At 40.5% G+C, this 24,448-nt stretch overlaps 1 protein-coding gene across 5 annotated transcripts in view; it reads right to left on the bottom strand.

Moving 5' to 3' along the window:
• BIVM (basic, immunoglobulin-like variable motif containing) overlaps positions 1-21,806 on the bottom strand; it is a 31,302-nt gene extending 9,496 nt beyond the window's left edge. Inside the window, exons 1-17 of one of the 5 annotated variants that reach the window (XM_057400335.1) lie at positions 21,549-21,803; positions 19,721-20,327; positions 18,117-18,243; positions 17,027-17,122; positions 16,816-16,920; positions 14,353-14,447; positions 13,386-13,518; positions 11,179-11,250; positions 10,282-10,365; positions 8,287-8,383; positions 7,181-7,430; positions 3,622-3,797; positions 2,982-3,097; positions 2,798-2,890; positions 1,993-2,053; positions 816-959; positions 258-465 (exon numbers count right to left, since the gene is read on the bottom strand). In XM_057400335.1, coding sequence (XP_057256318.1) covers positions 258-465; positions 816-959; positions 1,993-2,053; positions 2,798-2,890; positions 2,982-3,097; positions 3,622-3,797; positions 7,181-7,430; positions 8,287-8,383; positions 10,282-10,365; positions 11,179-11,250; positions 13,386-13,518; positions 14,353-14,447; positions 16,816-16,920; positions 17,027-17,122; positions 18,117-18,243; positions 19,721-20,210 — 2,347 coding nt within the window. In that variant the 5' untranslated portion in view covers positions 20,211-20,327; positions 21,549-21,803. Of the gene's footprint in view, positions 1-257; positions 466-815; positions 960-1,992; positions 2,054-2,797; positions 2,891-2,981; positions 3,098-3,621; positions 3,798-4,417; positions 4,629-5,926; positions 7,431-8,286; positions 8,384-10,281; positions 10,366-11,178; positions 11,251-13,385; positions 13,519-14,352; positions 14,448-16,815; positions 16,921-17,026; positions 17,123-18,116; positions 18,244-19,720; positions 20,328-21,143; positions 21,182-21,548 lie in introns of those variants that run through there. The other 4 variants (XM_057400332.1, XM_057400333.1, XM_057400334.1 and 1 more) reach the window with 4 other exon arrangements.
• Positions 21,807-24,448: the final 2,642 nt, after the last annotated feature.

Here is a 24,448-nt window from a genome sequence, read left to right as displayed (position 1 = left end):
AAGGGGTTTTGTTGAATATTTTTTTAGTAAAAAAAATGCTTTATACTAACATTACATTTTATAGAATGAACATCATTGTATAAAGATTAATAGACCAGTTTTCTACACACTTACAGATCATAGTTAATTGTGCCTAACAGTAAGGTACCAATTTCATACAATTTCAAACAATAATCAGGGTTTGGGATTTTTTTTAAACAGAGCTGTAGACTGCAGATACCAAACAAGAGGTTTTACAAAATTAAGACCCAACGTACCCTTTATTAGGATGTAGTGAGAAGTATCCTCCGAGACTACCTTTCTATATTCCACTTCTTTCACAAAACCACCTTCATTTTCATATTGTGTTTGGATTTCACCAGTGTGCTGTTGATTCAGTTCTTTCTGTACATTTTCTATGCACCGACTGAGGCTGCTTTTCTTAAGCAAACCTCTAAGCTGGTACTGGGAAAAGGCATTGGATTCCTTAAAACAAAGAAATAAACAAGTCAATTTAAATAAAATTCCATGTAGCTGCACCTTTTAAGAAGGTTTATCTCCCACGCTCTGGAGAGGTAACAGGTTTAAGCAGGTAACATTTGTCTTTTAGTGACTGCTGCACTCCTGGATACTTTAGGATAGGGTTTTGAATAGACAAACATGAAGTCTCTGTTAAGAGTCATTATCTCATTGGGGCTTTTTCCTCTCAATGTAACATCTCCTATTAAACAGGCCTGGGGGTAAAACTTTCCAGATGGGATACTCTTATGTAATATTCATCTGCATTAATGGCAATAGCTCCATTCTGACGGCTTAAAAACCATTTTAAATATTACCTCTGGCATTGCTTCAAAAAATGTTCTTTTTCGTTTTGTAAATTCTTTCATCTCAGTCAAGATCTCATATTTTACTTCAGGAGGCAGGTTCTTGAAATCTTCTGATTCAATATCTACAGACTGAGGATTTTCACATAATGCTTCCTATAAAAATGGAAAACAACATAAACATCTATTTTATATTACAGCACAGCAAGAATAAAATATTTAGAGCATCATTTCAAACAACAACCACCCACACCCAAAACCTTTCTTGCTACTGTGAAGAAAACAGTTAAGGAAAAAAAAAACCAAACATCAACCAAACAAAAAGTAACAAAAAAAAAAACAAAACAAACAAACCAATCCCACAAAAAAAAGCCAAAACCAAACCAAACCAAATGAGATAACTACCTAATAAAATAAAATGCATAATTGTTGATGTACTCTATACAGAGAAACTTGAGTTTATTCTTTTTTACAAAAAGATAAGTCTAAATCACAGAAGGTCCTACAGCCTCAGGTAATCTGATTTTATCCTTCCAAGGAGGTTCTCCTTAATATGAACTACTTCAAAGATAAACAGTATTTCCAAGTTTCAAGAGTTTTTGTTGGGGATTTTCTTGTTCATTTGCTTTCTTTGATGAAAACAGAGATAATTTTATTATCTACTGTGCCATCTTCTTAGATTACATATTTCTCTTCTCATGAGATCAGCACATCAGAGGGAAATACAGAATTTATTTGTGAAAACTCAAGGACTGGGGTGCTTCAGTATCAGTTCTTATTTGGAGAAGAACAGGAATTTTGTTAAATATGCTGTCTTATGTGTGCAAACACGTGCACAAATGCATACATTTCACTTATATCATACACGAAACAATCTCTTCTCCACATATCCAAAGAAAGTAGTCAGAAAAGAAAGATACCATACAAAATTCCTATTCTGCTGTATTTCTGCTGTGGAGAAAAATACATAAATACATTTGTACTTCCTTATTAGCAGGAATACACAGAATACTGAAAATTGACTTATTTGCTTGATAACTAACTTATTTGCTTGATAACTAACACTATAGTAGGACCCATACCTCCCCAGACACTTCCGTTCTTTTTCTAATCTTTTTGTTTGTCTTTTAGGCATAGCACATGAATGAGAGGATTATTCACAGTAATAGTTCAATTAGGATGCACTTACATGCAACATCTTTCTTTGATTCATTCTTATTTCCCATTCTTTTTCATCTTCCTCCTCTGAGCTAAAAATCACAATGAGAAAAAAGAAAAAAAAATTATAGATAATTACCTAGGAAAATAAAGTTCTTATTTTAAGCAAAAGGACCTTAGTCATCACTTCACCAAGTACAAAAATTTGCATACAAATATACATACACATATACATACACACACTCATGTGCACACATATAAATGCATACACAAGCCAAAAAGATCTGAACAGAAAGCAAGACTTTTGTCAGTTAAAACTAGATTGAGACAACTGTTACTGTTTAAGTCTACCTCATTCTTATTTGGTCAGAGCTTAAAGTATATATGAGATATGCAAAGAGTAATCCTCCACATTCCCACCTAATATCACTTAAGGTGTCATAAGTTTGACAAGTTCATACAAAGCCTACTTCTGCTGAACATGTCTGCACTACTAAATGAAGGGAATAAAGCTGCCACACACCCCAGCTACTCAAGCTTGAACAGTCCATTCCATTTAGTCACACAGACTGAGGCAGCACTTTCATCCTTAAACATTAATCCAATTTAAAATTTAACCTGTGGACTCTAAGGTGCTTGTTATTTTTGCATAAATAACTAGAAGGCCTGGGTACCCACACCTATAAACTAAACTCTCCAAAAGAAACTGACATAAAACAAAGATATACCTTATAGATAATGGAGCCTCATGGGTCACAGGTCTTCCAGCAGCATCAAAAAAATGTGGTTTGTATTTTTATCAGTTTATTATTGCCATTTAAGTTAATTCTACCTACCTGTTCTTCTCTTCTTCTTGTAAAGGCGGCAATACATATATGTCATCAATTTCTTCTCTTCGAACTTCTGTAATACTGGGAAAGGCTTCATGGCTTAGGGAAAGAAAAAAACTCCAGTGATTAACAGCTACACAAAAATTTCCCTGACACTTACAAACAAGGGTAAAATACTTTTTATTCTTGCCTCTTGCCCTTAAGAGCATTTTTGATAACTTGTCTCTTCAGAAATGTTTTCAAGAGTTTCTCTGCAGTTTTCCTGGAATCATGGCTGGCGATTTCCTTTCTTCGTCTTCGCTGAGCCTGTGAAAATATGATAAACGCCAACAGGATTTTGTTGGATGCTGAAGATACAAATCTGGCAAATTACTGTTATAATTCTGTGTGCTGAGCCTATGAGCAACCCCTAACTCATCCTACGTCAGTGGGGACATAATCTTCAGGTCCTCCAGATCTCTCTATGTTGATTTCCTCTGTTGGGACCCAGGAACAGTTTTCAGCTTTTGGGTACCAACGCTTGTAAGTACAGTGTTCAGGTTCATTCTAAAGCTAGACCATCACCTACACCACGGCTTATACCATCATCTATATCTCTACAACCCAGTTTCTACACAAATCAAACCTGAATATATCAAAAGGGAGGTGCTGCATGCTCCAACAGGTGTACCAAAGAGTGAGACTGCAAAGAACATCTGCACAGCAGTGCACTTCAAGCCCCCCATCCTCACAGTGCATAAGAGGAATAACAAGGAAATTGAAAATGGCTACTTAGCATTAACAAACATACACCCTATTTTGCACTACAATGACACAGGTAAGGCACTTACCAAGGTTTGCCTCTTCAGAAGTGGGGCCCCTCCATCAAAAACAAAGACGGGTCGAATCCGGAAAAACAGTAGCTTGCAAAGTCGACGAAACAGAGTGAGGAGGTGAGCATTTTGTACGGAATAACCACTGCGATCTCTGGCTCCCTTTATTGCTTGGTTTAACCAAATACTGATATCTTGAAAGAATCGTTAAGAAGAAAAAAATGTGCCACCTTATGCATATACCATATTAATAGTTTCTATAAAGTGCACGTATTTGACTAATAGGGCTTTGCCTACTATTCCAGGCTTGATTACTGAAACCAAGACTACCCAAATACTTGCAAACTTAAGAAAAAATTCTTGCCCCTATTGCCCTGGACAAAAACGAGAGCTGAAATAACTGTGCAGCAAGTAGTACCTCCCCAGGTACTCTTACAAATAAACAAAGGGTAATTTCTTTCCACATCTTTCCAGTATTGAACCAAGTATATATGATGAGAAAGGTGGTACAGTAAGTGTTTACATTTTTTCATCTTATAATCCTACTGAGAGCAGCACGTTAATTGATAAAGCACAAAATCCTACAGCCCAACACTTGTGTAAGGAACCTAGTAAAAGACCCCTTTTTAAAAAAAAAAGAAGAAAAAAAAGCTTAGTGTTCCACATATAATAGGGTATAAGATCTATTTATCAACATATGGTCATGTTTTAAAACAGAAATAAGCACATAAATAAGATAATGAGGCAGAAATAAGAGCAATAATTAAAACACTCTCCTTCGCAAATCCGGTTCCTCAGCTTACTCAAAGGATACCAACGGCAAGAATTTTTCCTTCTAGAACTTCAGGGTTTATCGGTCTCCCAGCGCATTCAAGCAGCTTCCAAAGTCCTTGAACTCCCATTGCCCTCTCTTAGCTACTCAGAGAGACTCTAGGAGGAACGAAAGGAATAACCCAAAGGTTATACGCTCCACGTACACCTTATTATGCGAACGCGTTACTACCACAACCACAGGCAAGGCGGCAGACTGGGGAGAGGAAGCCCGCCCGGGAGCCCCTCCAGCCGGTTCCGAAAGCCTCCCTCAGCCGGCGGTACGCCAAAAGCCTGTAGAACTGCGCTCAAGCGCGGCGTTACAGCTGCTGCGGGCCGGCCGTCAGACCTCCGTGGCCCAGGGACACACTGAGTCGCACCGCGGCGAGGCGGACCACGAAGGGAGGCAGAGGTGCCGGGCCCGGCCCGGCCCGAGGGAGGGCGGAAGAGTACCGGTCACAGCACGGCTGCGCTCACCTGAGGGCGGTGTCAACCGCCAAGCCCAAAGCCAAACACGTCACCAGCGGCCTAGGGCCTTGAAGTCCCTCGCAGACCCGCCCGCGGCCTGCGCATGCACCACCCCGCCCCGGCCCGCCTCGCCCCGCCCCGCTGAAGCATGCGCCACGATGGACTGCGGTGTGGGGCTGTGGAGGGCTTGCTTCTTGGCCGGGCTACGGGACGGGACGGTTCCAGCATCATTCCCAGCGGCTCTAGCGGCCGTAGGTGAGCGACTCCCGCCGCCCTTGCAGATGGACCCCACGGCTGCAGCCGCCTGTGGGGAAGCCCAGAAGGGGAAACCGAGGTGGTGCGGCAGCGCCTGAGGCGGGCTGGCTCCACGCCTGCCCACGGGAAGGGTGAAATGCCACACACCACCTCGCCCACGTAGTATTTTTGTGTCTCTGAACATGGTTTTCCCTCGGCCTGTGCTCTCTCCTACACATTCCCCCTGCACCCCCGCCCCAAACGGCTCCCACCGGGAATCCCTAGGAAAGCTCCCAGCTACTGGTCCCCAGGGACCTGCATCTTGGCAATGCCGGAAGGATGGAATATCCTATGCACTTCATTGAAGTGTACCCAGAAGCAAAATAAAGTAACAGGCTACTGTCAGAGGGGAGTTCCTCAGCGCAACTGATTATTAAGCAAAACTTGAGACTTTTGTGTAACTCACGTAAGCCTGAAGTCCCCTAAAGAACACAACTACAGTATTCTAAAGAAATCTGAGGCCTCAGCCCAAATTCACCTTGTAGAAATAAAGTCTGAAAATAGCTCATCTGGAAAATAAATTTTCAAAAGCCATGGGTTTTGCTCAGTCATCAGCCTGCACACTTTAGGAAATTAAGTATTAGAAGTCACAGTGGCTGCACAGGCTTATCAGCAAAGACATCTTGCCTTCAGGACTACTTTTTGCTGAGCAGGAGTTTCAGTCCTGATCCTTCACTTACCCACTTTCCCAAAAACCTCCACTAAACGTTAGGTCTCCATTCCCAAGGCAAATGATAAGCAAACAACAAAGTAGAAAACAAATTTTATTGAATGAACAAAAGTGTCCCTTTTTTTCTTTTGGTTAACAAAAGCAGTGACCTACAAAACCCCTGCATTCCATGACAAATCTTTTTATGTCAAAAAATTAATCCTTGAGCAGGTATGAACGTCTGTACACAGAAAGTTGCAACCACTGAGATGTGTTTGGGAAAACGATTGGATAAATTTCAAATTAGGGAAAAAGAAAAAGGAGACTGCAGAGGGACACCTGAAAAAACTTGAGCAACTTTGCTGGCCAAGAGTTATGTCATCAGGGCTGCAAGCAGCTTTCAGCACTTGCATCCCCTTCACACAAAAATTAAAAGAGCGGCAGAAAAATGACAGAGGTTTCAAGAATGAACAAGGAAAAGAACTGCCAACAGAATGCAGTGTTCAGCTAGCTCATTTGGCTAATGGCAAACGCAGCTTTTTAACACTGCATTCTGTAAGCTTGTGTTAAGTGAGTCTGAGTTCTAAAGAGGCTCCAGGGTAAGAATTCAGTCACTGTACCCACAGAGCACAAGCAGTATAGAAGGTCCATCCTCAAACATTCCCCACCACAGGCGATTCATCTCAGTCTGAAACAGGTATCCAGCTAAGGGAAAAGAAACTGAGAGCTGCCTGACGAAATATGATTATCTGACTGACAGAAATCCACTGGGCACTAAATAGAGAATGTACATTCACTGTGTAAATCTGACAAGGTTTTCTAACCTGTATGATTTTTTTTTTCCTTTTCACTGGATATGGGCAGCCTCAATAAAATGGAGTGTTCGAAAGGAAGGCAATGTTTGCTTTTACCTTTACATAACTTGCAGAACAATCCTTTTTATAAAGTCATATCATAAATTTCCATGCTTTTGCATACTAAGTATTTTCAATGAAGCCTGCTTATAACATTGATTAATTTCAATCTGCTCTTTTGCTTTCACAGATGAGGACATAATACAATTATTTCAAAAGAAATGATTGATTTTGCAGTCATATTTAGTTTTGATTGCAAAAGTACAATAACCTGTGCTTATCTGTCAGCTTATACGTCAGATCTCATCCACTGCAATCCTATAATTAGATTTATTTAATAATTATGAAGATGTATCTTGTACCATAACTTCTATTCATACTTATTCTAGGACTAGTAGATGCCTAATATGTCTTGATTAAAACTAACTTTAATATATCAACTCTATTAACTAAAGTTAATTTTAATCATTTCCATCATAGTCATTGTAACTCTGATACCCACTATTCCTCCTCTCACGAAAATTAGATTTCTTCCATGTAGATTCTTGATGAAAGCTAGCACTGAATGATCGACCCAGTCGTCCATGTTGTTTCTTAGAGATATTGTCTTCACTCTCAGATTTGGAAATTCCTTGTCCTGGTGTTTGGGATTGTTTATCCTGTCTAACATTTCCAAATGGAAAATTCCAAGGACCAAATCTTTGCCAGCTAAGTCTCTGAAAGGCAATGATGCAATGAAGATTTCCTCCGACCTAACCAAAGTAAAAAGGTTAAATGCACACAGTCGCATTTATAACATACAAGGATATCTGAAATTAACATCTTGGTGGGTAACAGAATTCTTTAAAAAAGGAAAACAAAAAACCCTCAACAACACACACACAAACAAACAAAACAACCCACAAAAACCATATCCACAAACAAACAACTCTGCTCAATCAATTTTGATTGTTCCCCAGGTTCAATTACTGCCTTCTTTCTTGTGTTTTAAAGTTATCACTTTTATCTTTCACTGGCTAGTATAACAGCTTCTGCTAACCTTTTTTTTATCTCCAGCCACCCTCACATAAATACCTGTTCTGGTCCCTTCTCATCTTGCTGACATGGTCTTCCATAGGGTCTCCACATTTGAAATCATCTCTTCCAACCTATTATTTCCCATAGACTTTCAATGTGCAAACTGAAAATACATCTCTGACCCACGAAGTCTGCTCAAGACTAACGCAGGCATTCTTTTATGCTTGATCCTCCTTGACTGTACTTTCTTTCCTTCTTACATGTAGCTAGAAGGTCATGTACCAAAAGGATCTGTCTGTATTTTATCTGTAGAGTATTTCTATACTTGCTGTAGCTACATTTTAAGCCAACGAGGTTAAATATTGTGATTACATATATTGTATATGCAGATAGCCTGGTTCATCCTTCCAAATGCCAGGCTGCTACTGCTTTGTGTCTTGTCCTGCAAATAAATATAAATAACTCTGGTATGCAAGTACCCACATTTGATTTTGGCCTTCAACAATACTTTGTAACAAATTTCTTTTAGTGAAGTTATTCATACTTCAACAGTGTAAGGTACTTCCTCCCACCTTTGTAAGTTTACCTTACCTTCTTTGTTTTTCGATGCTGCAATCCTCTCTCTAGGTGACGAATATCTAGATATTCTGGATTTTGGGTGTTTAGGTCAGTGACAATATCTGCCCACCTACAGAATAATATTATTACCACTCGGCTGGCATCGATGAAACCTCAGCACTACTAAGACTCACGTACACACACATGCAAATACAGATCTGCAGCTTTAAACAGTCTTACTAGTGATTTAAAGATAAATGTGTAAAGATGTAAAAGCCTCAGTATTAGAGACATCTAAGTGACATCTAAAGTGTCACTTTTAAACAAAGCATTCACAGTTGTTATTCCTGCTCTTGGGAACATCTTCCAAAATGAGTAAAAGAGCACCATGAGTTATTAGTTGTGGACCCTTACCAATTCATCAGTTTGTGAAAGGAAGAAGCAAAGTGTGGTTTAGGCAAGGAGAAACACTAGTTTTTACGTATTTAATCCTCTCTTCCCCTTTCATACAATTTTTTTAAAATTCTTATCTGTTCGGGTTTTTTTTTCCACCCACTAAACATGTTTTCACCAGACAGCTCTTACCATAACTCACTCCTCCTTTGTATCTAATTCCCATCTGTAACAAACTGTCATTTCAACCATTCCCCATTCATCCAGCTCTTCAGAGTTTCACAACTTCTTCTTGTCCAACTGAAGTAAGTGTCCCCATATCCCAGACCTCTTTAAGCCTACACTTTGCTTTTTCATTTCTGTAAATGTGTAATTACCACCTTCTCTCCAACACCACCTCCAAGTTCAGAAAATCCATTTCTACGCCAAACCTTGCCCTCCTATCTTGAGCATTGAACTTTCTGCTAGTTCTCATTGGGATAGTAGCAGGAAGAATTTGTCTCCACAGTCAGAAATAATACTACAAAGGTTTGCAGTATGTTTCAGAAACCTTTTCCTCTAATCATTTGTAGCTTATATACCACAGGACAAAATCCTGTCAGTGGGATGTATAGGATGCCACTTCTCAGCACAGCAGCCCCATGCATAATTGCGATTTTTATTTTGTTGCACTTAATTTCATTTGTCCAAAATATCCAGCTATTTACAGTTATTGACATAGTCACATCACTGACAAAACAAACAAACAAAAATATGTGGCCTTTAGGTACTGGGTTAGATTGGACTGGCTATGAAGCCGTCAGACAAACACTTTCAATTTTTCAAAAAAATGAGAGAATAAAGAATAAGCAAAGCAGAAACTGTATGATTTCTTTATTATTATTACTTTTTCACAGCTCTTTTCCTAATACATCAAGAAAAATCACTCCATAATTAACTCAAGGGTTGGCAGAGAAGCTATTTGCTAAAGTTTATGTTTTAACCACAGAATTGGTTTCTTGAGAAACAGTATTTTTTTAACTGTTCTGTTTGTCTAGTTGAGACACCAATTTTGTATGAGCCAGAGCTCATACAAAATAAATATATTGTTTTAATTCATAGATTTTTATTTTTAAAATCCCTGCCCATGGCAGGAGGGTTGGAACTAGATGATTTTAAGGTCCTTTCCAACCCTATGATTCTATAAGCTAATAACACAACTGAGCAAAGGCTGTACCTGCACCTGAACTAGGAGATCTTGGTAGCAGCATAATACCATGTGCGCACCCCAGACACAGCCTGTATATGTCCTCAACTACACATAAACACCTCCAAGTTCTGTACAGCCTGTAAATCACATTTGGCATGATCACAGACAATTGAGGCATCTTCCTGACTAATGTGAGCTGCATCACACTCAAACAAGAGAAACAGGATTTGGCTTTCAGTAGCTCATGCATGTCCTGCCACGATACAAAACTGTAGAGCCAGCCTAGAGGTCAAAACATGAAGTTTCTCACTAAAGCACCTGCTTCTGTTAAAACTATAGTATACTCACTCAAAAGAACTAAAATGTCACTAGGTGACCCTTAGCAGAGAAATATAAATCAGTCTGGAAAAACCCATATTGGTTTATATTCTTACCAAGTAACATACCTTTTACAGTGTATTGTCGGATGTTTTCTGCTCGGCTCTCCAATTAAGATCCAATATTCTACTTCTTGCTGCAAGACACGACCTCTGTTCAATAGAAGATACAATCCTAGTGAGATTTACTGTGCATACAAAAAAGAGAGATAAACATTTATATTGTTCTTTTTAGGATTGTTTAGTGTTTAAAATTGTTTCCTCAGCCAAACTAAAAACCAGTTCCTGTGCTATAAACAGTGTTGCAATTGCATATGGGGAAACTTTTTGTTTCACAAGTCCTGGGAGAAGCTAGGAACAAGACAGAAGCTATTGCTCATTATTTGGGAAAAAGACAGACCTTCATAAAATAAGTGTTTCTTGGATGAAAGGCAGTATAGTGTAAGATCCAAACAAACATCTTTCTCCCTATCTGTCATGTCTAACAGAGTCACGGAAGAGCCCCTCCACTGTTTTTCAACTATACCCCAGATGACAGTTGTTACTAACAGCTGCAGAGTAACCAGTAAGAAATCAACTGGCAACTTCAACTGCTTCCTCCTAAGGATACAGTACCACATATTAAAAAACAAAACCTCAACTGACACTAGTTCCAAGTTTGTAAGCAACTTCCAAGAAACTCAAAGCCTGAAGTAACTTTGCCAGGGAAAATTTGTGACAGACATCAGAGCAGACTGATGAGATACAAAGGACTGCTCTGTGACTTCCTGTGTCTAACTATCCCATGAAACACTACTTCAGCTTCAATTGTGACAAAAGCTGAGATTTTTCTGCCTAGGGTATTAGACAGCACATAGCCTTACTCTTGTAGTAATTTGTTACTTATAAAACTCTCTGCAAAATAAAAATGTATGCCATCATTGTACAGATGGGAAACCAAGACACAGGACAGATTAACTGACTTACCTAAAGTCACACTGGAAGTCTGTGGTTGAACTGGGAACTGAACCTAGGTCTCCCGAGTCCAAATCCAGCAACCTAAGATCATATAGAAAGTCTGTGGGTGACCTAAGAACTGACTCCTAAGCTCAGCCTATTTCTTTTGGGATTTTAACATTACTTAGCTTGATTTTTAAATAAAAGGTTTCCTTTATAACCAGAATGCAAAATCAGGTAAACAAGAACTGCTGCAGAATCTACTGATAGTGCTTCTCAAACATATTTTTTCCCAATAAGATATTAGAAGATACAAAAAGAACAGGATGTTCTTCTGGTCAGAGCTCCAGGCAAAAATGAGGCTATAAAAGTTCCCTGAAGTCATTACTTCATGTTACATTGTTAGAAGAGATCTGTTGTTAGGATTAAAGTCTAATATTTGCTTTAAAATAACATCACTAGTAACTGAGAATCCCTTTCAACCACAGGTAAAGTATCAAAATTTTTGTTCTTGCTCACTGCTAAACAATATAAATTCAAACTAGATGTAAGGTATACTGAATTTCCACACACTGCATCATACTGTTTCTCAAACTGCTTTTTTTATCCAGTAAATGCTTTTTTTTTTTTCCTCTGCTCTTTAAAGCAGATTCTTAGTAACTGATCAAGCAAGCAAGACATTAACCTTTCAGTAAACTTAAGCAAACTAATGCAGTGGGACTTCTATTTTGGACATATTTTCCACACTCTTCTAACTCACGTTGCATGTCAGTGGAATAAGCTTCTGTATTCTTCTATTCATATACTAAAAGCTTTCATTAACCCTATGGTCAGACTCACACTGGGAACAAATTAGATTCAGGTGATTATGCTTTATTACCTCCAAAAAAAAATACCATTTTGAACTCTAAAAGGTAGATTTAGCATTCCCCACTCTGTGATGTGACTCTACACCTTCAATACAGCCAAGGGTAGACTGCTTGGTAAGCAGACTGCAAGACTGAGGCTCACCTTACATCAGTGACCTATTCTTGTCATTGTTTAGCATTCCCCACTATTGGTATCTACTAATTTTGCCAGGGATTGCCTTCTTGGGCTCAATGATACTACTTATAAATACCAACCAACAGTTGAACCTTGATAAAGTCCAGCAGAAACCTCCACTACATACTGTGTTTGTCACTACTCTGAGAGAGGAAAAACAGTTTGATTCTGAGGGAAAAGAAACTACTCAGCATATCAAACAGCAGCAAGTTAAATGCCTTATAAAAGCAAAGATAAATTGCCTCAAGATTATGAAATTTTTCAAATTTAAAATTTGTGGGTTTAATGGAAGACTTTCCCTAAACTCAGTATGAGTATCAATTATATTATCCTCTTTTAAAACCTATATTTAATTGAAATCTGTATAAACCATTCCATTATTTTATCCTGAGCAATGTTACCTTGACAAACCTGGAATTATTCAGGTAATTGTATTTTTATTCTAAACCAACTGGCATATTAAGTTTCACATGGTCTTTGAGAAGTGCTTCAGCGTTCCAAGCATTGTTTAAAAAAGCCAAACATACTGTGATATGCCAGAGACCTCTTCTAGCTCCTCTCCCTACCCCCTACCAATTCTTGGTAATAAATTATTCAGGTATTTTTAGTCTTCTAAGCCTTACACTCCAGTAGTTACAGTTTATCATCATTATTAGTCAACACTGCAAAAAAAGTATGTAACCACCATCCTGCAGTACCTACACATCCCCTGTTCTCACCATACACACCGTTTCTTTAAGTGCAGATTTTATCACACCTGCTTCACAGTGGATTACTATCACTACAGAAAAATCCCACCACACACATACACAACACACACTTACTTCTTTTGTTTCCCTTTAGAAAACATCTGTCTTTTTTCAACCCATATGGTTTTATTCTTCAGACTAGTTACCTCCAACTTGTCCTTCAGGTAAGTAACTACCCTCTCTATACCCGGCTAAAATGTACCTAAATAATTTCTTAGTACCAGTCATAGTTTTCTGTTTGAGTTCTCTCAATTTAGTCTGCGTAGTTGTGTTTCATTTTAAATCAATCCTTTCAAATCACACTGCAGTGTTTTGCTAGTTCAGACATAAATGCTTTTACAACATACACTGAAATGTTATCTAGGGATAAAAAATGGTACCAACTTGTAGTGAATTTTTCTGTATGTTTCCGTCATTAAAGCAAACATAAACACAGTATCTTACCTATAGGCTTTGCTGGCTTTTACTGGGGTTGCTTCAAACCCAATTGGGCAAAAATAATGGTTTTGGCAATGGTAGATGTAGGCCATTGATTCATCTTTCAGTCCACGCGTTAGCTTTGCAAGGGCCCCTGCAGCTGCAAAGAAAGATCAGGTTACAAGGCAGACAGCTTTGGATTCAGCACAACACATTCAGCAAAAAAAAAAAAAGACCTATCTGATAATATAGAACAGTTACATTGCTTTTTAAGCTAGAGTACACGACCTGACAGGCATGCACAAAATACAGTTTTGATTTCAAACTTCTTGTTTGGTTTGGGTTTTTTTATAGCAGGCAGGAAATTAAATACTATCTGCCATGTAATCTGTACTAGGGAAACGGAATATAAAGTACGCATTCCATTTAGATCAAAGTTACATTAAAAATTACTTGTTGTGCAAAAAAGGAAACAAAATACACACTGGAACACAATGCAGTCCCACTGCCCCAAGTTAGATATGGCACACGTCAGTACTAAAACCCCTAAAAGGTTTTAAACATTTTAGTATCGTGTCCTTCCTGGAGCTTCCTAGTCTCAGGAACGCATTCCACATTTGGGCATACAATATTTTGTAATGTGACCGCAGTGCTCAGTTCCAGGGAAAGACTAGAAAAGGCACTAAGACAGAATTCTCACATAGGATACCAAGACCTGGATGTGCAGTGCCCTCCTGAACACCTTAAAATTCCAGTTCTGTGACAGCAGAATATATAGTACAGAATATATTTTATCAAAATAAAACTACAAATGAAAGTTTTAGCAAAATAAGAGAAAAAGTAAAACCAGAAAAATCAGGCAACTTGGAGCTATTTGACAGCTTATCTCAAACTGGAAGTACTACTTACTGGTTTTGTCCTGTCAAATGCTACATATTGCAGGATTTTTCAGTTTACACCCTATAAGATGAATGCTTTAGAATTAGCTACGTACCAGTTTCTCCAGCTGTCTTGTTCTTCCCATGAGGTTTATACAGAACATACGAGCATCCCTTGATATGGAAGTGATCGTTTATTTGCCTAAACCATCTGAAACAATAAGCTTAAAGATTGTAGTAACTCAAAAGAGTAATTAAATGCAATTTTCTTTACTCCCATTTTTCTCCTGCTGGACAGTTTAGAAAAAAAGTCTTGGAGGGCTACTAAGTACCTACCACACTAGTATATAAACTGTAGATAGCCATGGTACCCTAATAGAAACAAAACTTAACATATCCTAGAGAGATAATACATACTAAAGCCTTTCCCTTCATTTTGCTTTTTCAGACCCAATGTGAATCCATAATAACAAAAGGGCTGAATGTGAAATGTTGGTCCTATTTGTGTTTAGTCAAGTCACCTCTAACTAATTACTCAGCCTTTAGAAAGATACTCAGGTTCTGAGATGTCAGTGTTCAACCATGATTTGTAAGCTACACAAAGAGAATCTTGTAAGACACCAGAAGGCATGACCCTTCAAGTGAGACCATGCTGGGCTTCTGTCACATAAGCTTCACAATGCCCAAGTGTTACACAAGTCTCATACTGTAACTCCTCACAGCAGCAGTAAGTGAAGACAGGTCTGCAATTTTTCCACATCAGAAGATTCAAATTCATATCTCTGAAGATAATACCTCAGGCATAAAGCTATGTCAGGTGACGGGGTTGGCTCCCAGCCCTCCTTTTTACCAACCTGCCCAGTACTTACAAATGATTTAACCGGGAAATAAAAAAACCTAATAAGGTAACATTTCTGCAGCACACAGAGCACTCAAGGGGGAAAAGTAAGACAAATTACAAGTTTAACATTTGCATACACTGTTTACATAAAGATTTTTCAGCTTGGTCTATAAGGGTTGCTGTACCCTGACATATTCCTAGAGATAAAAAATCCGGATGTAAGTCTCTTAAAGGAAGTTTTCATGACACCTTTCACTAATCTAACCAGTATGCTACCATTAAAGGTCAGACTGCTGCCACATTCTCAAATCCAGCACCCACATTTTGTGCCAGACCCTATACACTGGCTTCAAAAATACTAGCTAGATCAAATCCAACTCATGAAACAGGCAAGAATACAGCAATTTTTTTTTCCATCTCAAAGAAGATAACAGATCAAAACCCTGTCAAGGAGTTCAACAGTCAAGTACGATATGCTTTAATTGCATCAAAAGAAGCATGACCAGCAGGTTGAAGGAGGTGATCCTGCCCCTCTGCTCTTGTGAGACCTCACCTGGAGTATTGTGTGCATTTCTGGTGTTCTCAACATAAAAAGGACATGGAACTGTTGGAACAAGTCCAGAGAAGGGCCACAAGGATGATCAGGGCACTTGAATACCTCCTGTATGAAGACAGGCTGAGAAAGTTGGGGCTGTTCAGCCTGGAGAAAAGAAGGCTGTGTGGAGACCTCATAGCAGCCTTCCAATATCTGAAGGGGGCCTTTAGGGATGCTGGGCAGGAAGTCTTCAGGGACTGTAGCTATAGGACAAGGGATAATGGGTTTAAACTTAAACAGGGGAAGTTCAGGTTAGATATAAGGAAGAAATTCTTTACTGTGAGGGTGGTGAGGCACTGGAATGGGTTGCCCAGGGAGGTTGTGAATGCTCCATCCCTGGCAGTGTTCAAGGCCAGGTTGGACGAGGCCTTGGGTGATATGATTTAGCGTAAGGTGTCCCTGCCCACAGCAGGGGGGTTGGAACTAGATGATCTTAAGGTCCTTTCCAACCCTAACTATTCTATGATTCTATGCTCCTGTTTAATCCTAAAACTCCTAATGAGCGCAATAGAATAAAAAGGACAAAGATTTTAGACCCAACTTGTCAAGATCAGGAAATGGCAGAAGTGAAACAGAATTTGAAATTCAAGTGTTCTGTGACTCCAACCCCACCTTTTCTTTTTTATTTTATATAATCTCCTGAACAGCCAAATTGCAGCAAAGATGCAGCACTCACTATTTCATTTTCAGTTCTTAAATTATGTTTTACATAAAGCTACTAGTCTATATCAATTGCCTTTTCAGGCTGTTCCAGTGGCTTTAACTTGCATTTTCAAAAACAGGAAAATGAAGGTAAAGAAAAAAGTTTTCTAGCTAGGAGAGCAGATTCATTAGAGCATTCTACAACCATTAAAAGAACTGAACCAAATATCAAATAGAATTTCATGTCCACCTGATCTGTGCAGCAACACTGCACTATGCAAAATGGCTAGTGAAAAAAAACTCTTTGCAAAGTTTTAGGGTATTGTCAGAGTACCCAGGTACGCTTCATTATCCTAAATGTAAGAAGACTAACCTGTGTCACAAGTTAACTTGTCAACCACATTTCTTTTTTTTTTTAATAACTGAACTACTACTGTGTAAAGGTTCTCTCTCTCAGTTTCATGTTATTTTGCATACATTAACATCAAAAAACAAACAGACCTCATTAAAGTTGTATTTCCAGTGAAGGGACCAAACCGAATCTCTTCAAATGGAGGCTGAAATCCAAGTATATGCAAAGCTTCTTCTTGAGTAATAGGTGGTAAACTGGCAGGTGACAGAGGAAGAGAAAAAAGAAAAAAAATTGTTTAATTAAGTAATCAGCAATGTCTTTTAGAGTCTCTAGAGGCAAAGCAGTCTATGTATGACTCACCTTCCAGCTCCCAGTGTACTATATAAGAAATTCCAGCAAGACACTAAAGATGAAATTCCACAGGAAGTCTTGTATTGAGGTCGGCTAACACAATACCTAAACAAAACAAAACCTCAAACACCTTAGTAAGTGTTCCTGATTTAGTAGTTCAGGGGCAACCTGAACTACTTTTCTGTGTGCCATGTTATCTTAAATGTTTTTATGTCACCTGTATTAAAATTAAATTAAAAAAATATATAAATAAAAAATTTAAAAATGCAATCTCAAAAAAAAGTAAACATGTTAAGCAATTTCTCTGTGAGATATTACTACCCTATTTCACACAAATCACTAGGAAAAAATGGTTCTGTACTAAAGTAATGTACAGTTTGATCCAGTCTCTTCTGACACATAAACTTGTACTAAACTGCACTTCTACCAATTTACTAACAAATGCCATTCCAAGTTGCAGATTCCACAGGCAAACTCTAACTGATGTCACAGACATACAGATATCTAACATAGGCATACAGATGTCTAAACTAAAGTCACAGACATACAGTAAAAAACAGATGGATTCAAAAACTAAATGAACTTAGTAGAATCATAGAATAGTTATGGTTGGAAAGGACCTTAAAAAGATCATCTAGTTCCAAACCCCCCACCATGGGCAGGGACATCCCACACTAAACTATATTCGTATGATACAGGTTGTACAGAACTGACATATTCCGGCCAAGTATTTCCCAGTGAAAAGAAAAATCAGGAATAAAACATATCAGTGGTGTTTTTAATTTTTGCCTGACCATGCTAATGAACTTGGGTGTTTGGTTTTTTTTTCAGCAACGAATCCCCACGTATTTTTTTCCCTGTTGAAAGAAAAAAAAAAAATGTTTACAGAGAAAAATTTATGAATTTCAGCAGATGGGAGGAAAGCTCTTATTCCACCTGTAAAAAGTAAGAGATTTCAGGTATGTATGCTTAACATATCCCCATTTCTACTTAAAAAGTAGTATGAAGACATTATTAAGTTTGAAATCGGATAACCAGCAACAGTGTTTTACTAACAAACAGTATGGAGATAATCTTAAACACAATTAATAAACACTACCATCTCCGGAGGTCCAACACTTTCCTCTCCTTCACATCTTCGAGGGCAGAACGCTGAGGACACTCCCTGTGGTGTTTGTTTTTTTTATCTACAGATTTTTTCTTTGTCACCTGCTTCTTCATGTTGCCTGCAAAACAGATTTCAGAAACGAATGCCTAGTTTGCCTTTCCTATCTTTCTTCTTAAATATTTTTAGTAATAGCATACACCTCAAATAGAGATGCTGGTTGTGTTAGTCAGTGCAAACTGGGTCTAAACATTAATTGAAGGAAAAAGCTCAAATACATAATCAAGATTGTCAACAGGTTTGTGAAGCTGCCATCAGCTCTGTAAACATCATTGTGTTCAGATCATGAACAGCATTAATGATGACCTGACTGACTGTTCAGAGAGCAGTCAATCTGATTATTCTAATGCGATAAATCAGCCATCCCAGAAATGGGCACTTAGACCACCATGGACTTCCCATCTCCTAACATTAAATGCACAGAAAAATTTAATGAAACACGTTTTCCACGGCCAAACTCTGTAACCAGCTAAACTTTCTGATAAAAAATTATACGCAAGTCCAATAAGAATAATATACCCCCAAGGTCTTTTCCTTTTTGTAAGCCACTAAGGCAGTGAAAATGAAAAATTTGGCCACATGCTAGAGCATTAGTATTGCTGTCCTATTCTGAAGCCATCACTTCCAAATGAAACATACCACATATATTTTAACAGAAATGACCATCCTGTAGTGACAGTAAGATACTACCATTTGTTTCTTATTAGTACTAAAGGACACTATATGTACACATGAAAAAGCAAAGGCAACTTGCCAAAGATGTTTTTAAGTTTTACTAAACCAGTTTCATACTAAGGTAGAGAAAGCAGAAATCTGAGTAGCTAGCCAAGCCATTAAGAAAAAAATCTACAGCCTTCTAAGTGGAGGGATTATGGGACAAAGAAAACCAAGTGCATATGCAAGTGCTTGATTCACAGATGCAATCTGTGAACAAGCAGAGAAAGAACATAGGAGGTAGCAAAGAAATGGGCTCCCTAACAATGTATACAAATAGCAAATAAAAATAAATACAATTCTCTAACAGAAATAAACTGTTGTCCTAGGTAACTATAATAACTTCATTTACCCCTTGTCATAATAAACCAGGTCTTTCATTTCAAAATAGATCTCTGAAGTAACTTGAAACATTTTGCAAGTGACAAACTTGTACTTACCAGGTAGAAGTAATCACTGCACAATGCACTAGGTGCTACTAAAAGAAAAAAAAACACTTCAAAAACCCAAGGGTGTGAGGGGTGGGTGAGCACACAAACAAATATAAACAAAACCAGAGGCCATCCCAAATAATACCCAAAAGCCCCACACAGTTAAGCAGCAGCCAGCCCTGTTTTAGAGCCACTTCCCCAGGCAGCTACACCTGACTTTCACTCCTCCCATTTCACTTGTTCCTTTCCCAGCAAGCAAGTTGTTTGAAATGATGTACATGCTTTCTTCTATAGGACTTCTTCAAGAGATAGGTGTGCTGACCAGGCCCCTCCAAAAATAAGTTGTAAACACAAAGTGTCTCCTAGCATACCATTGAATCTTCACCACCTCACCTGCTTTGTTCTTCAGATTGGTGGTGACGCCATTGAACTCTGATTTGTCGATTTCCCATGCCAGGGGAAGCTTTCCAAGGTCACCAGACAAGCCTTCCAAGTTAGCATCTTCACTGTAGATTATATCTGAAGCACCAGTTTGAATTCCGAGTAAGCCAGGGGTGTTATTTCCAACATTTAAGGCAGTACTGCCTGACAGACAGGCACTAACTGAAGCACTTGGGCTCTTACAAATAGATGTTACTCTGTTTAAAAAAGCATAGTCTGAGCAGATGGTATAAAATTTCTCTCGTGTATGAGTCACAGGACATCCCCATGGATAATGCCCATTTCCCCTCGACACCAAGGACACAGTGGAAGCATCTGTCATGCAGTATGGCTTAACAGGATCATGAAGAGAAGCTTCTGGGGATTCCTTCCCAGGTTTGTTTTCAGTGTTTCCATTATTTCCAGAACCATTCTCCTTTTCATCTTCTGAAATGTTAGGCATTGAACAATACTGACAGAGTACTGTAGAGCTAAGAATGCTTTTTTTTTCTTTATGCTTTAATTACATCAGAGTTTGCATCATTACCTCCATTGCCTCTGCAAAGTATTGACAATGTACCTGAAAGAAAATGAGAAGTTAGTACAATCAGCAACATAACACAAAGCTCATCTTTGAATAATCATGTCCAATAAAACCTGAAATACCCTTCAAGATATGTCACAACATACATCATGCCTCTTCCAAACCATCTCTAGATTCTACAAACAGCATTTATTTCTGAATTGCCCAGTATACGCCCTAATGATATTAGGATGAAGTTATCATGAGTAATTACACACGTAAATGAATACATTAATGATAAATAAAATAAATAAAATAAAATCTCTTCCTACATTTCTGCAGTTGTGGTGGATCACTTCAATTCCTTACAGTCAGAATACATAGGTAGAGTATGAAATCATTTATACAAATTAGCAAATCACAAAAACAACTTAAGGTCACTTAAGAAGAATTCCGCATACTTTTGCCCCTATTGAAGTTCTAGCTTACAGAAAATTACAGTATCTATTATCTCCCTTGACTGCAAATTGACAAAACTACACTCTTTTTGACAGCTTTCCTCACGTGGCTGTTAAGGCTTTGTATTTTTATGTGCCTCCTATTCTTCAAGATGTAGGAAAACCGGGTTTATTTACAGCAGCTAAGAATTCCCAAACCCAAATTTAGGAGCCTGGCTTGCTTTTAACACCCGTTTTTAGAAAAGCAAACTGACAGCACTTCGCACGCCCGCGGCGCAAAGACACCTCGCAGACGGGAAACCCGGCCCGGAGGAAAGGGGAGTCCCACTCGAGAGCCCACTCCGGCAGCACTGACTTCTGCTCCCTGAGCTGACGACCCGGCCCCGCCAGTGGGACTCCAGAAGCCCTGCTCTACCTGAAAGCCTGCAAGGTAAAGCAGGAACACAGCACCACAGCAGCGGTGAGGGCAGCCGGTCTGCGTCCAAACCCGATCCGCCCGGGGAGCTCCCGCTCACACCAGCCCCGCGGGGTCACGCACCGGGAAGGTCCGCACAGCTCCCCGACGGACGAGCTAGAGGGAGGATGCCCGGCCTCAACAGCGGGGCGGGACGGTGAGGCTGGGGCGCCGCCAATTGGGGCCTCAGTGAAGCTCTGCGGCCCCGCCCCCCGCCAATCAGGTCCGGAGAGAACAGCCGCTGACCGGCGGTAGCAGGGCCGGCAAGGAGAGCGGATGGGCCCGCTGCGCTCCTCAGCGCCGGTGGCGGGGCAGAGGAGGGGAAGGGCGGCTGCTGGCGGCACGGCCCCGCTCCCGGCCCATTACCTGCGCGGCTTGGCGCGGCGCCCGCCTGCGTCGGCTCCCCCGGCCGCGGCGGAGCGGGGACGCGAGCACGCCGGAAACAGACACGGCGTAGCGCGGGCTCACCTGCGCCCCCACCGCCCCCGCCTCCGCAGCGCCGCCGACGGCCGGCACCAACTCCCGCGGCGGTCGGGGGGATACGTGGGGCTGTCGTGATGTAGCGGCGGCCGTGCTGTCCCTGCAGTCCCTCATGGTGGCTCAGAGGAACCGGCTGCGCGTCACTCTGCTGAGCTGCGGCTGCGCCTTGGCGCTGCAAGACCCATCGCTTTGGCTGTTCTCTCCCCTTCGTATGCGCTCTCATGGTCTCGTCCGCCGCTGCCCCGGGGGCGGGAGGTGCAGGAGGCGCTCAGGGATGGCGGTGCGGGGGTGGGCGATGCTGCTGTGGAGGGCCGGAGGCCCCAGCTTTGCTGCGGAACTGGCTGCGGAAAATCCTGGTCCCAGCTGCCCGCCGCCGCTGGCCATACAGGGCAGGTGCCTGGCTCCGGACTGCCGGCTGCGGGGACGCCTGCCCTGGCAGGCCGGGGGCACTCCCCGCATTCGCCTCATCTCCCTGGAATGCGGGCGTTCGAGTGCCGCCGCTTCCGCTAGGTGGGCTTCCTCGCCCTGGGCCTGCCGATGGTGGCGAGGTTGGGGCCGCCCCTCCGTGCCCAAAGCTCCGAGGACAGCTGGATGCCTGATCCAGGCTGTCCCCGCTGCCCCGAACTGCCGTCGGGTTAAAGTAGGCTCTGTTCACGGCAAGCGTTGGCTCAACTTTGGTATCGTGCTTCTAGCTTGGAGACACCTTCCCGTTGAGGTGTTGGCGCATGACAGGGAGCGTTGGGCTCCTGTGGAGCAAGGGGCAGGTATCTGAGCCTTGTGTTTGCACAGGTATCTCTTGGTTTCCCTGACCGCAGCAAGAATACATGTAACAGAAGTGCTTCCAGAAAACTCAAGAGGAACAAACGATGATTTCAGGTCTAAAATTACTGATGGTATTTCCCATCTCATCTTCACTGCAGCCAGCATATTTTCACCACCATTAAACGCAGTGACACTGAAGACATGAGTGCAGTGCTTCTGGTACTGCCACAATTATTTAAAATGAATTCGTTTTTAAATACTCAGATTTGTAATCATTATTGCTTTTATAATGGTATAGTTACGAAATTAAAAACAACAAAGGAAAATACTGATCAAACCTAGGAAGATCAAAAGGTTACATGGTGTCCTTTACTGCTGACAGGGGATCCAGTGCTAGTGATGACTGCATGGTACCCTCAGAGCCCTTATCCCTCTCAACAGTTTCTGAGAGAGGTGCTGCAAGTAATGGAAAGAATCCTTCAGTGTTAGTTATTTGATAGTGTTCAGTGGTTAGGCAGAGCAGAGTCGCAGAGTATCTGTAGTAGCCATGGACACAGCCAAGTTTGCATCTCTTGGACACGAGGGAGACAAAACTCAATCAGATTCAAAGTTTTATGTGATTTTTTTTTCCCTGAGAAAACCTGCCTCTCATTATGGAGAGCATCCCTTATGCTTTTGCCAGCTGGAAGCCTGCTGAGCTTTAGTTGGCCAACAGCTTTTAAAGTAATTAAACAATTCTGCCTCTTTGAGCCAAATTATAGGCATGAGGGTAGCAGCAATGTTGGCTTTGCCAGTCAGGACTAAAAATAGGTTGCATGACTGATTTTACAACTTGTTTGGGTGCTAACAAATAGTGCCAAATCTCTACACAGATTCCCCAAGCTGAATTTAATGTGGGGGAGAAAAGCTGGAGGAGAGAATGGCAGGAGGTTAGAAGTGTGTCACCTTGACTTCATTGCTGCTGTGCTTTTTTTAACATGCCAATGCCGCCCTGCTAGGAAGAGGATGTTCTGTGAATTCTGTAGCTGTGACATTTCTTTTTAAAGTTCTCTTCCATTAAAGGAGGCTAGCTTGTTTCATGCAGTAAGACATAAGTTGAGAAGGAGTGTGATTTCAGCCTGTAAAATACATTGGGGGAGTAAAGATGAGGAAGGAAAAGGAGCTAAAGGGTCATGGATATAAAGTAGGACCTGTGAGAATTTTTAGCTGGAAATTGCAAATCTTTTAACTGCTGGATGTCCTGAGAAATCATGTCAATGGGAATGGGGGGGAGGAGGAGGGGAAGGCAGGTGGCAAAAGTCTGGCTTCAAAAGTTGGGAGCTTGGTAATATTTTAAGGCATTTTGTGATGCGGTTGCTGGCTGGAAAAGACTACATTCATTGACCCAAGTGGTCCTTTCTCAGCTTGTCGTTTTCTCAAAGCAAGTGATTTGTGTGTGTCTGTGTGTTCACTTTTCTATAAATATAGTTGCAGTATTTCAAAATGCAAAATAAAAAATCTCATTGAAATTGTGACTCCTTGAGGATGTTCAATTTTCTGTATTGCCTTATCAAGAATAAAGCAATAAAGAACAATGGAAGTATCTTTTGGGATTAAAGTTCTTTCACAAAGAAGCCTTCGTTTTGGTGAGGTTTCTTCAGCTAAATGACAAAAGCATTTGAGTATGTCTGTGTACAGCCTATCTGAAAGGAGGTTGCAGTGAGACAAGTGTTGATCTCTTCTCCCAAGTAATAATCAACAGGACAGAGGCAATGGCCTCAGGTTACACCAGGGGTGGTTTAGATTGGGTAAGAGGGAAAATGTCTTCTCGGAAAGGGCTGTAAAGCATTGGAACAGGCTGGCCAGAAAAGTGGTGGAGTCACCATCCCTGGAGGTATCTAAAAGAACTGTAGGTGTGGAACTTCAGGACATGGTTCAGTGGTGGACTTGGCAGTGCCGGTCTAACGTTTGGACTCGATGGTCGTTAGGGTCTTTTCCAACGTAAATTATTGTATATGTAGTTAAGAACAGCATCAGCACTAGCT

Source organism: Pezoporus wallicus, unplaced genomic scaffold (assembly GCF_028554395.1).
Source record: "Pezoporus wallicus isolate ANWC-B61680 ecotype Strahan unplaced genomic scaffold, APGP_CSIRO_Pwel_v1 contig_6846, whole genome shotgun sequence".
In the NCBI taxonomy this organism is placed as follows: Eukaryota; Metazoa; Chordata; class Aves; order Psittaciformes; family Psittacidae; genus Pezoporus; species Pezoporus wallicus.
The sequence above is the reverse complement of the archived record's forward strand: the minus strand, read 5'-3'. Positions and strand labels throughout refer to the sequence as shown.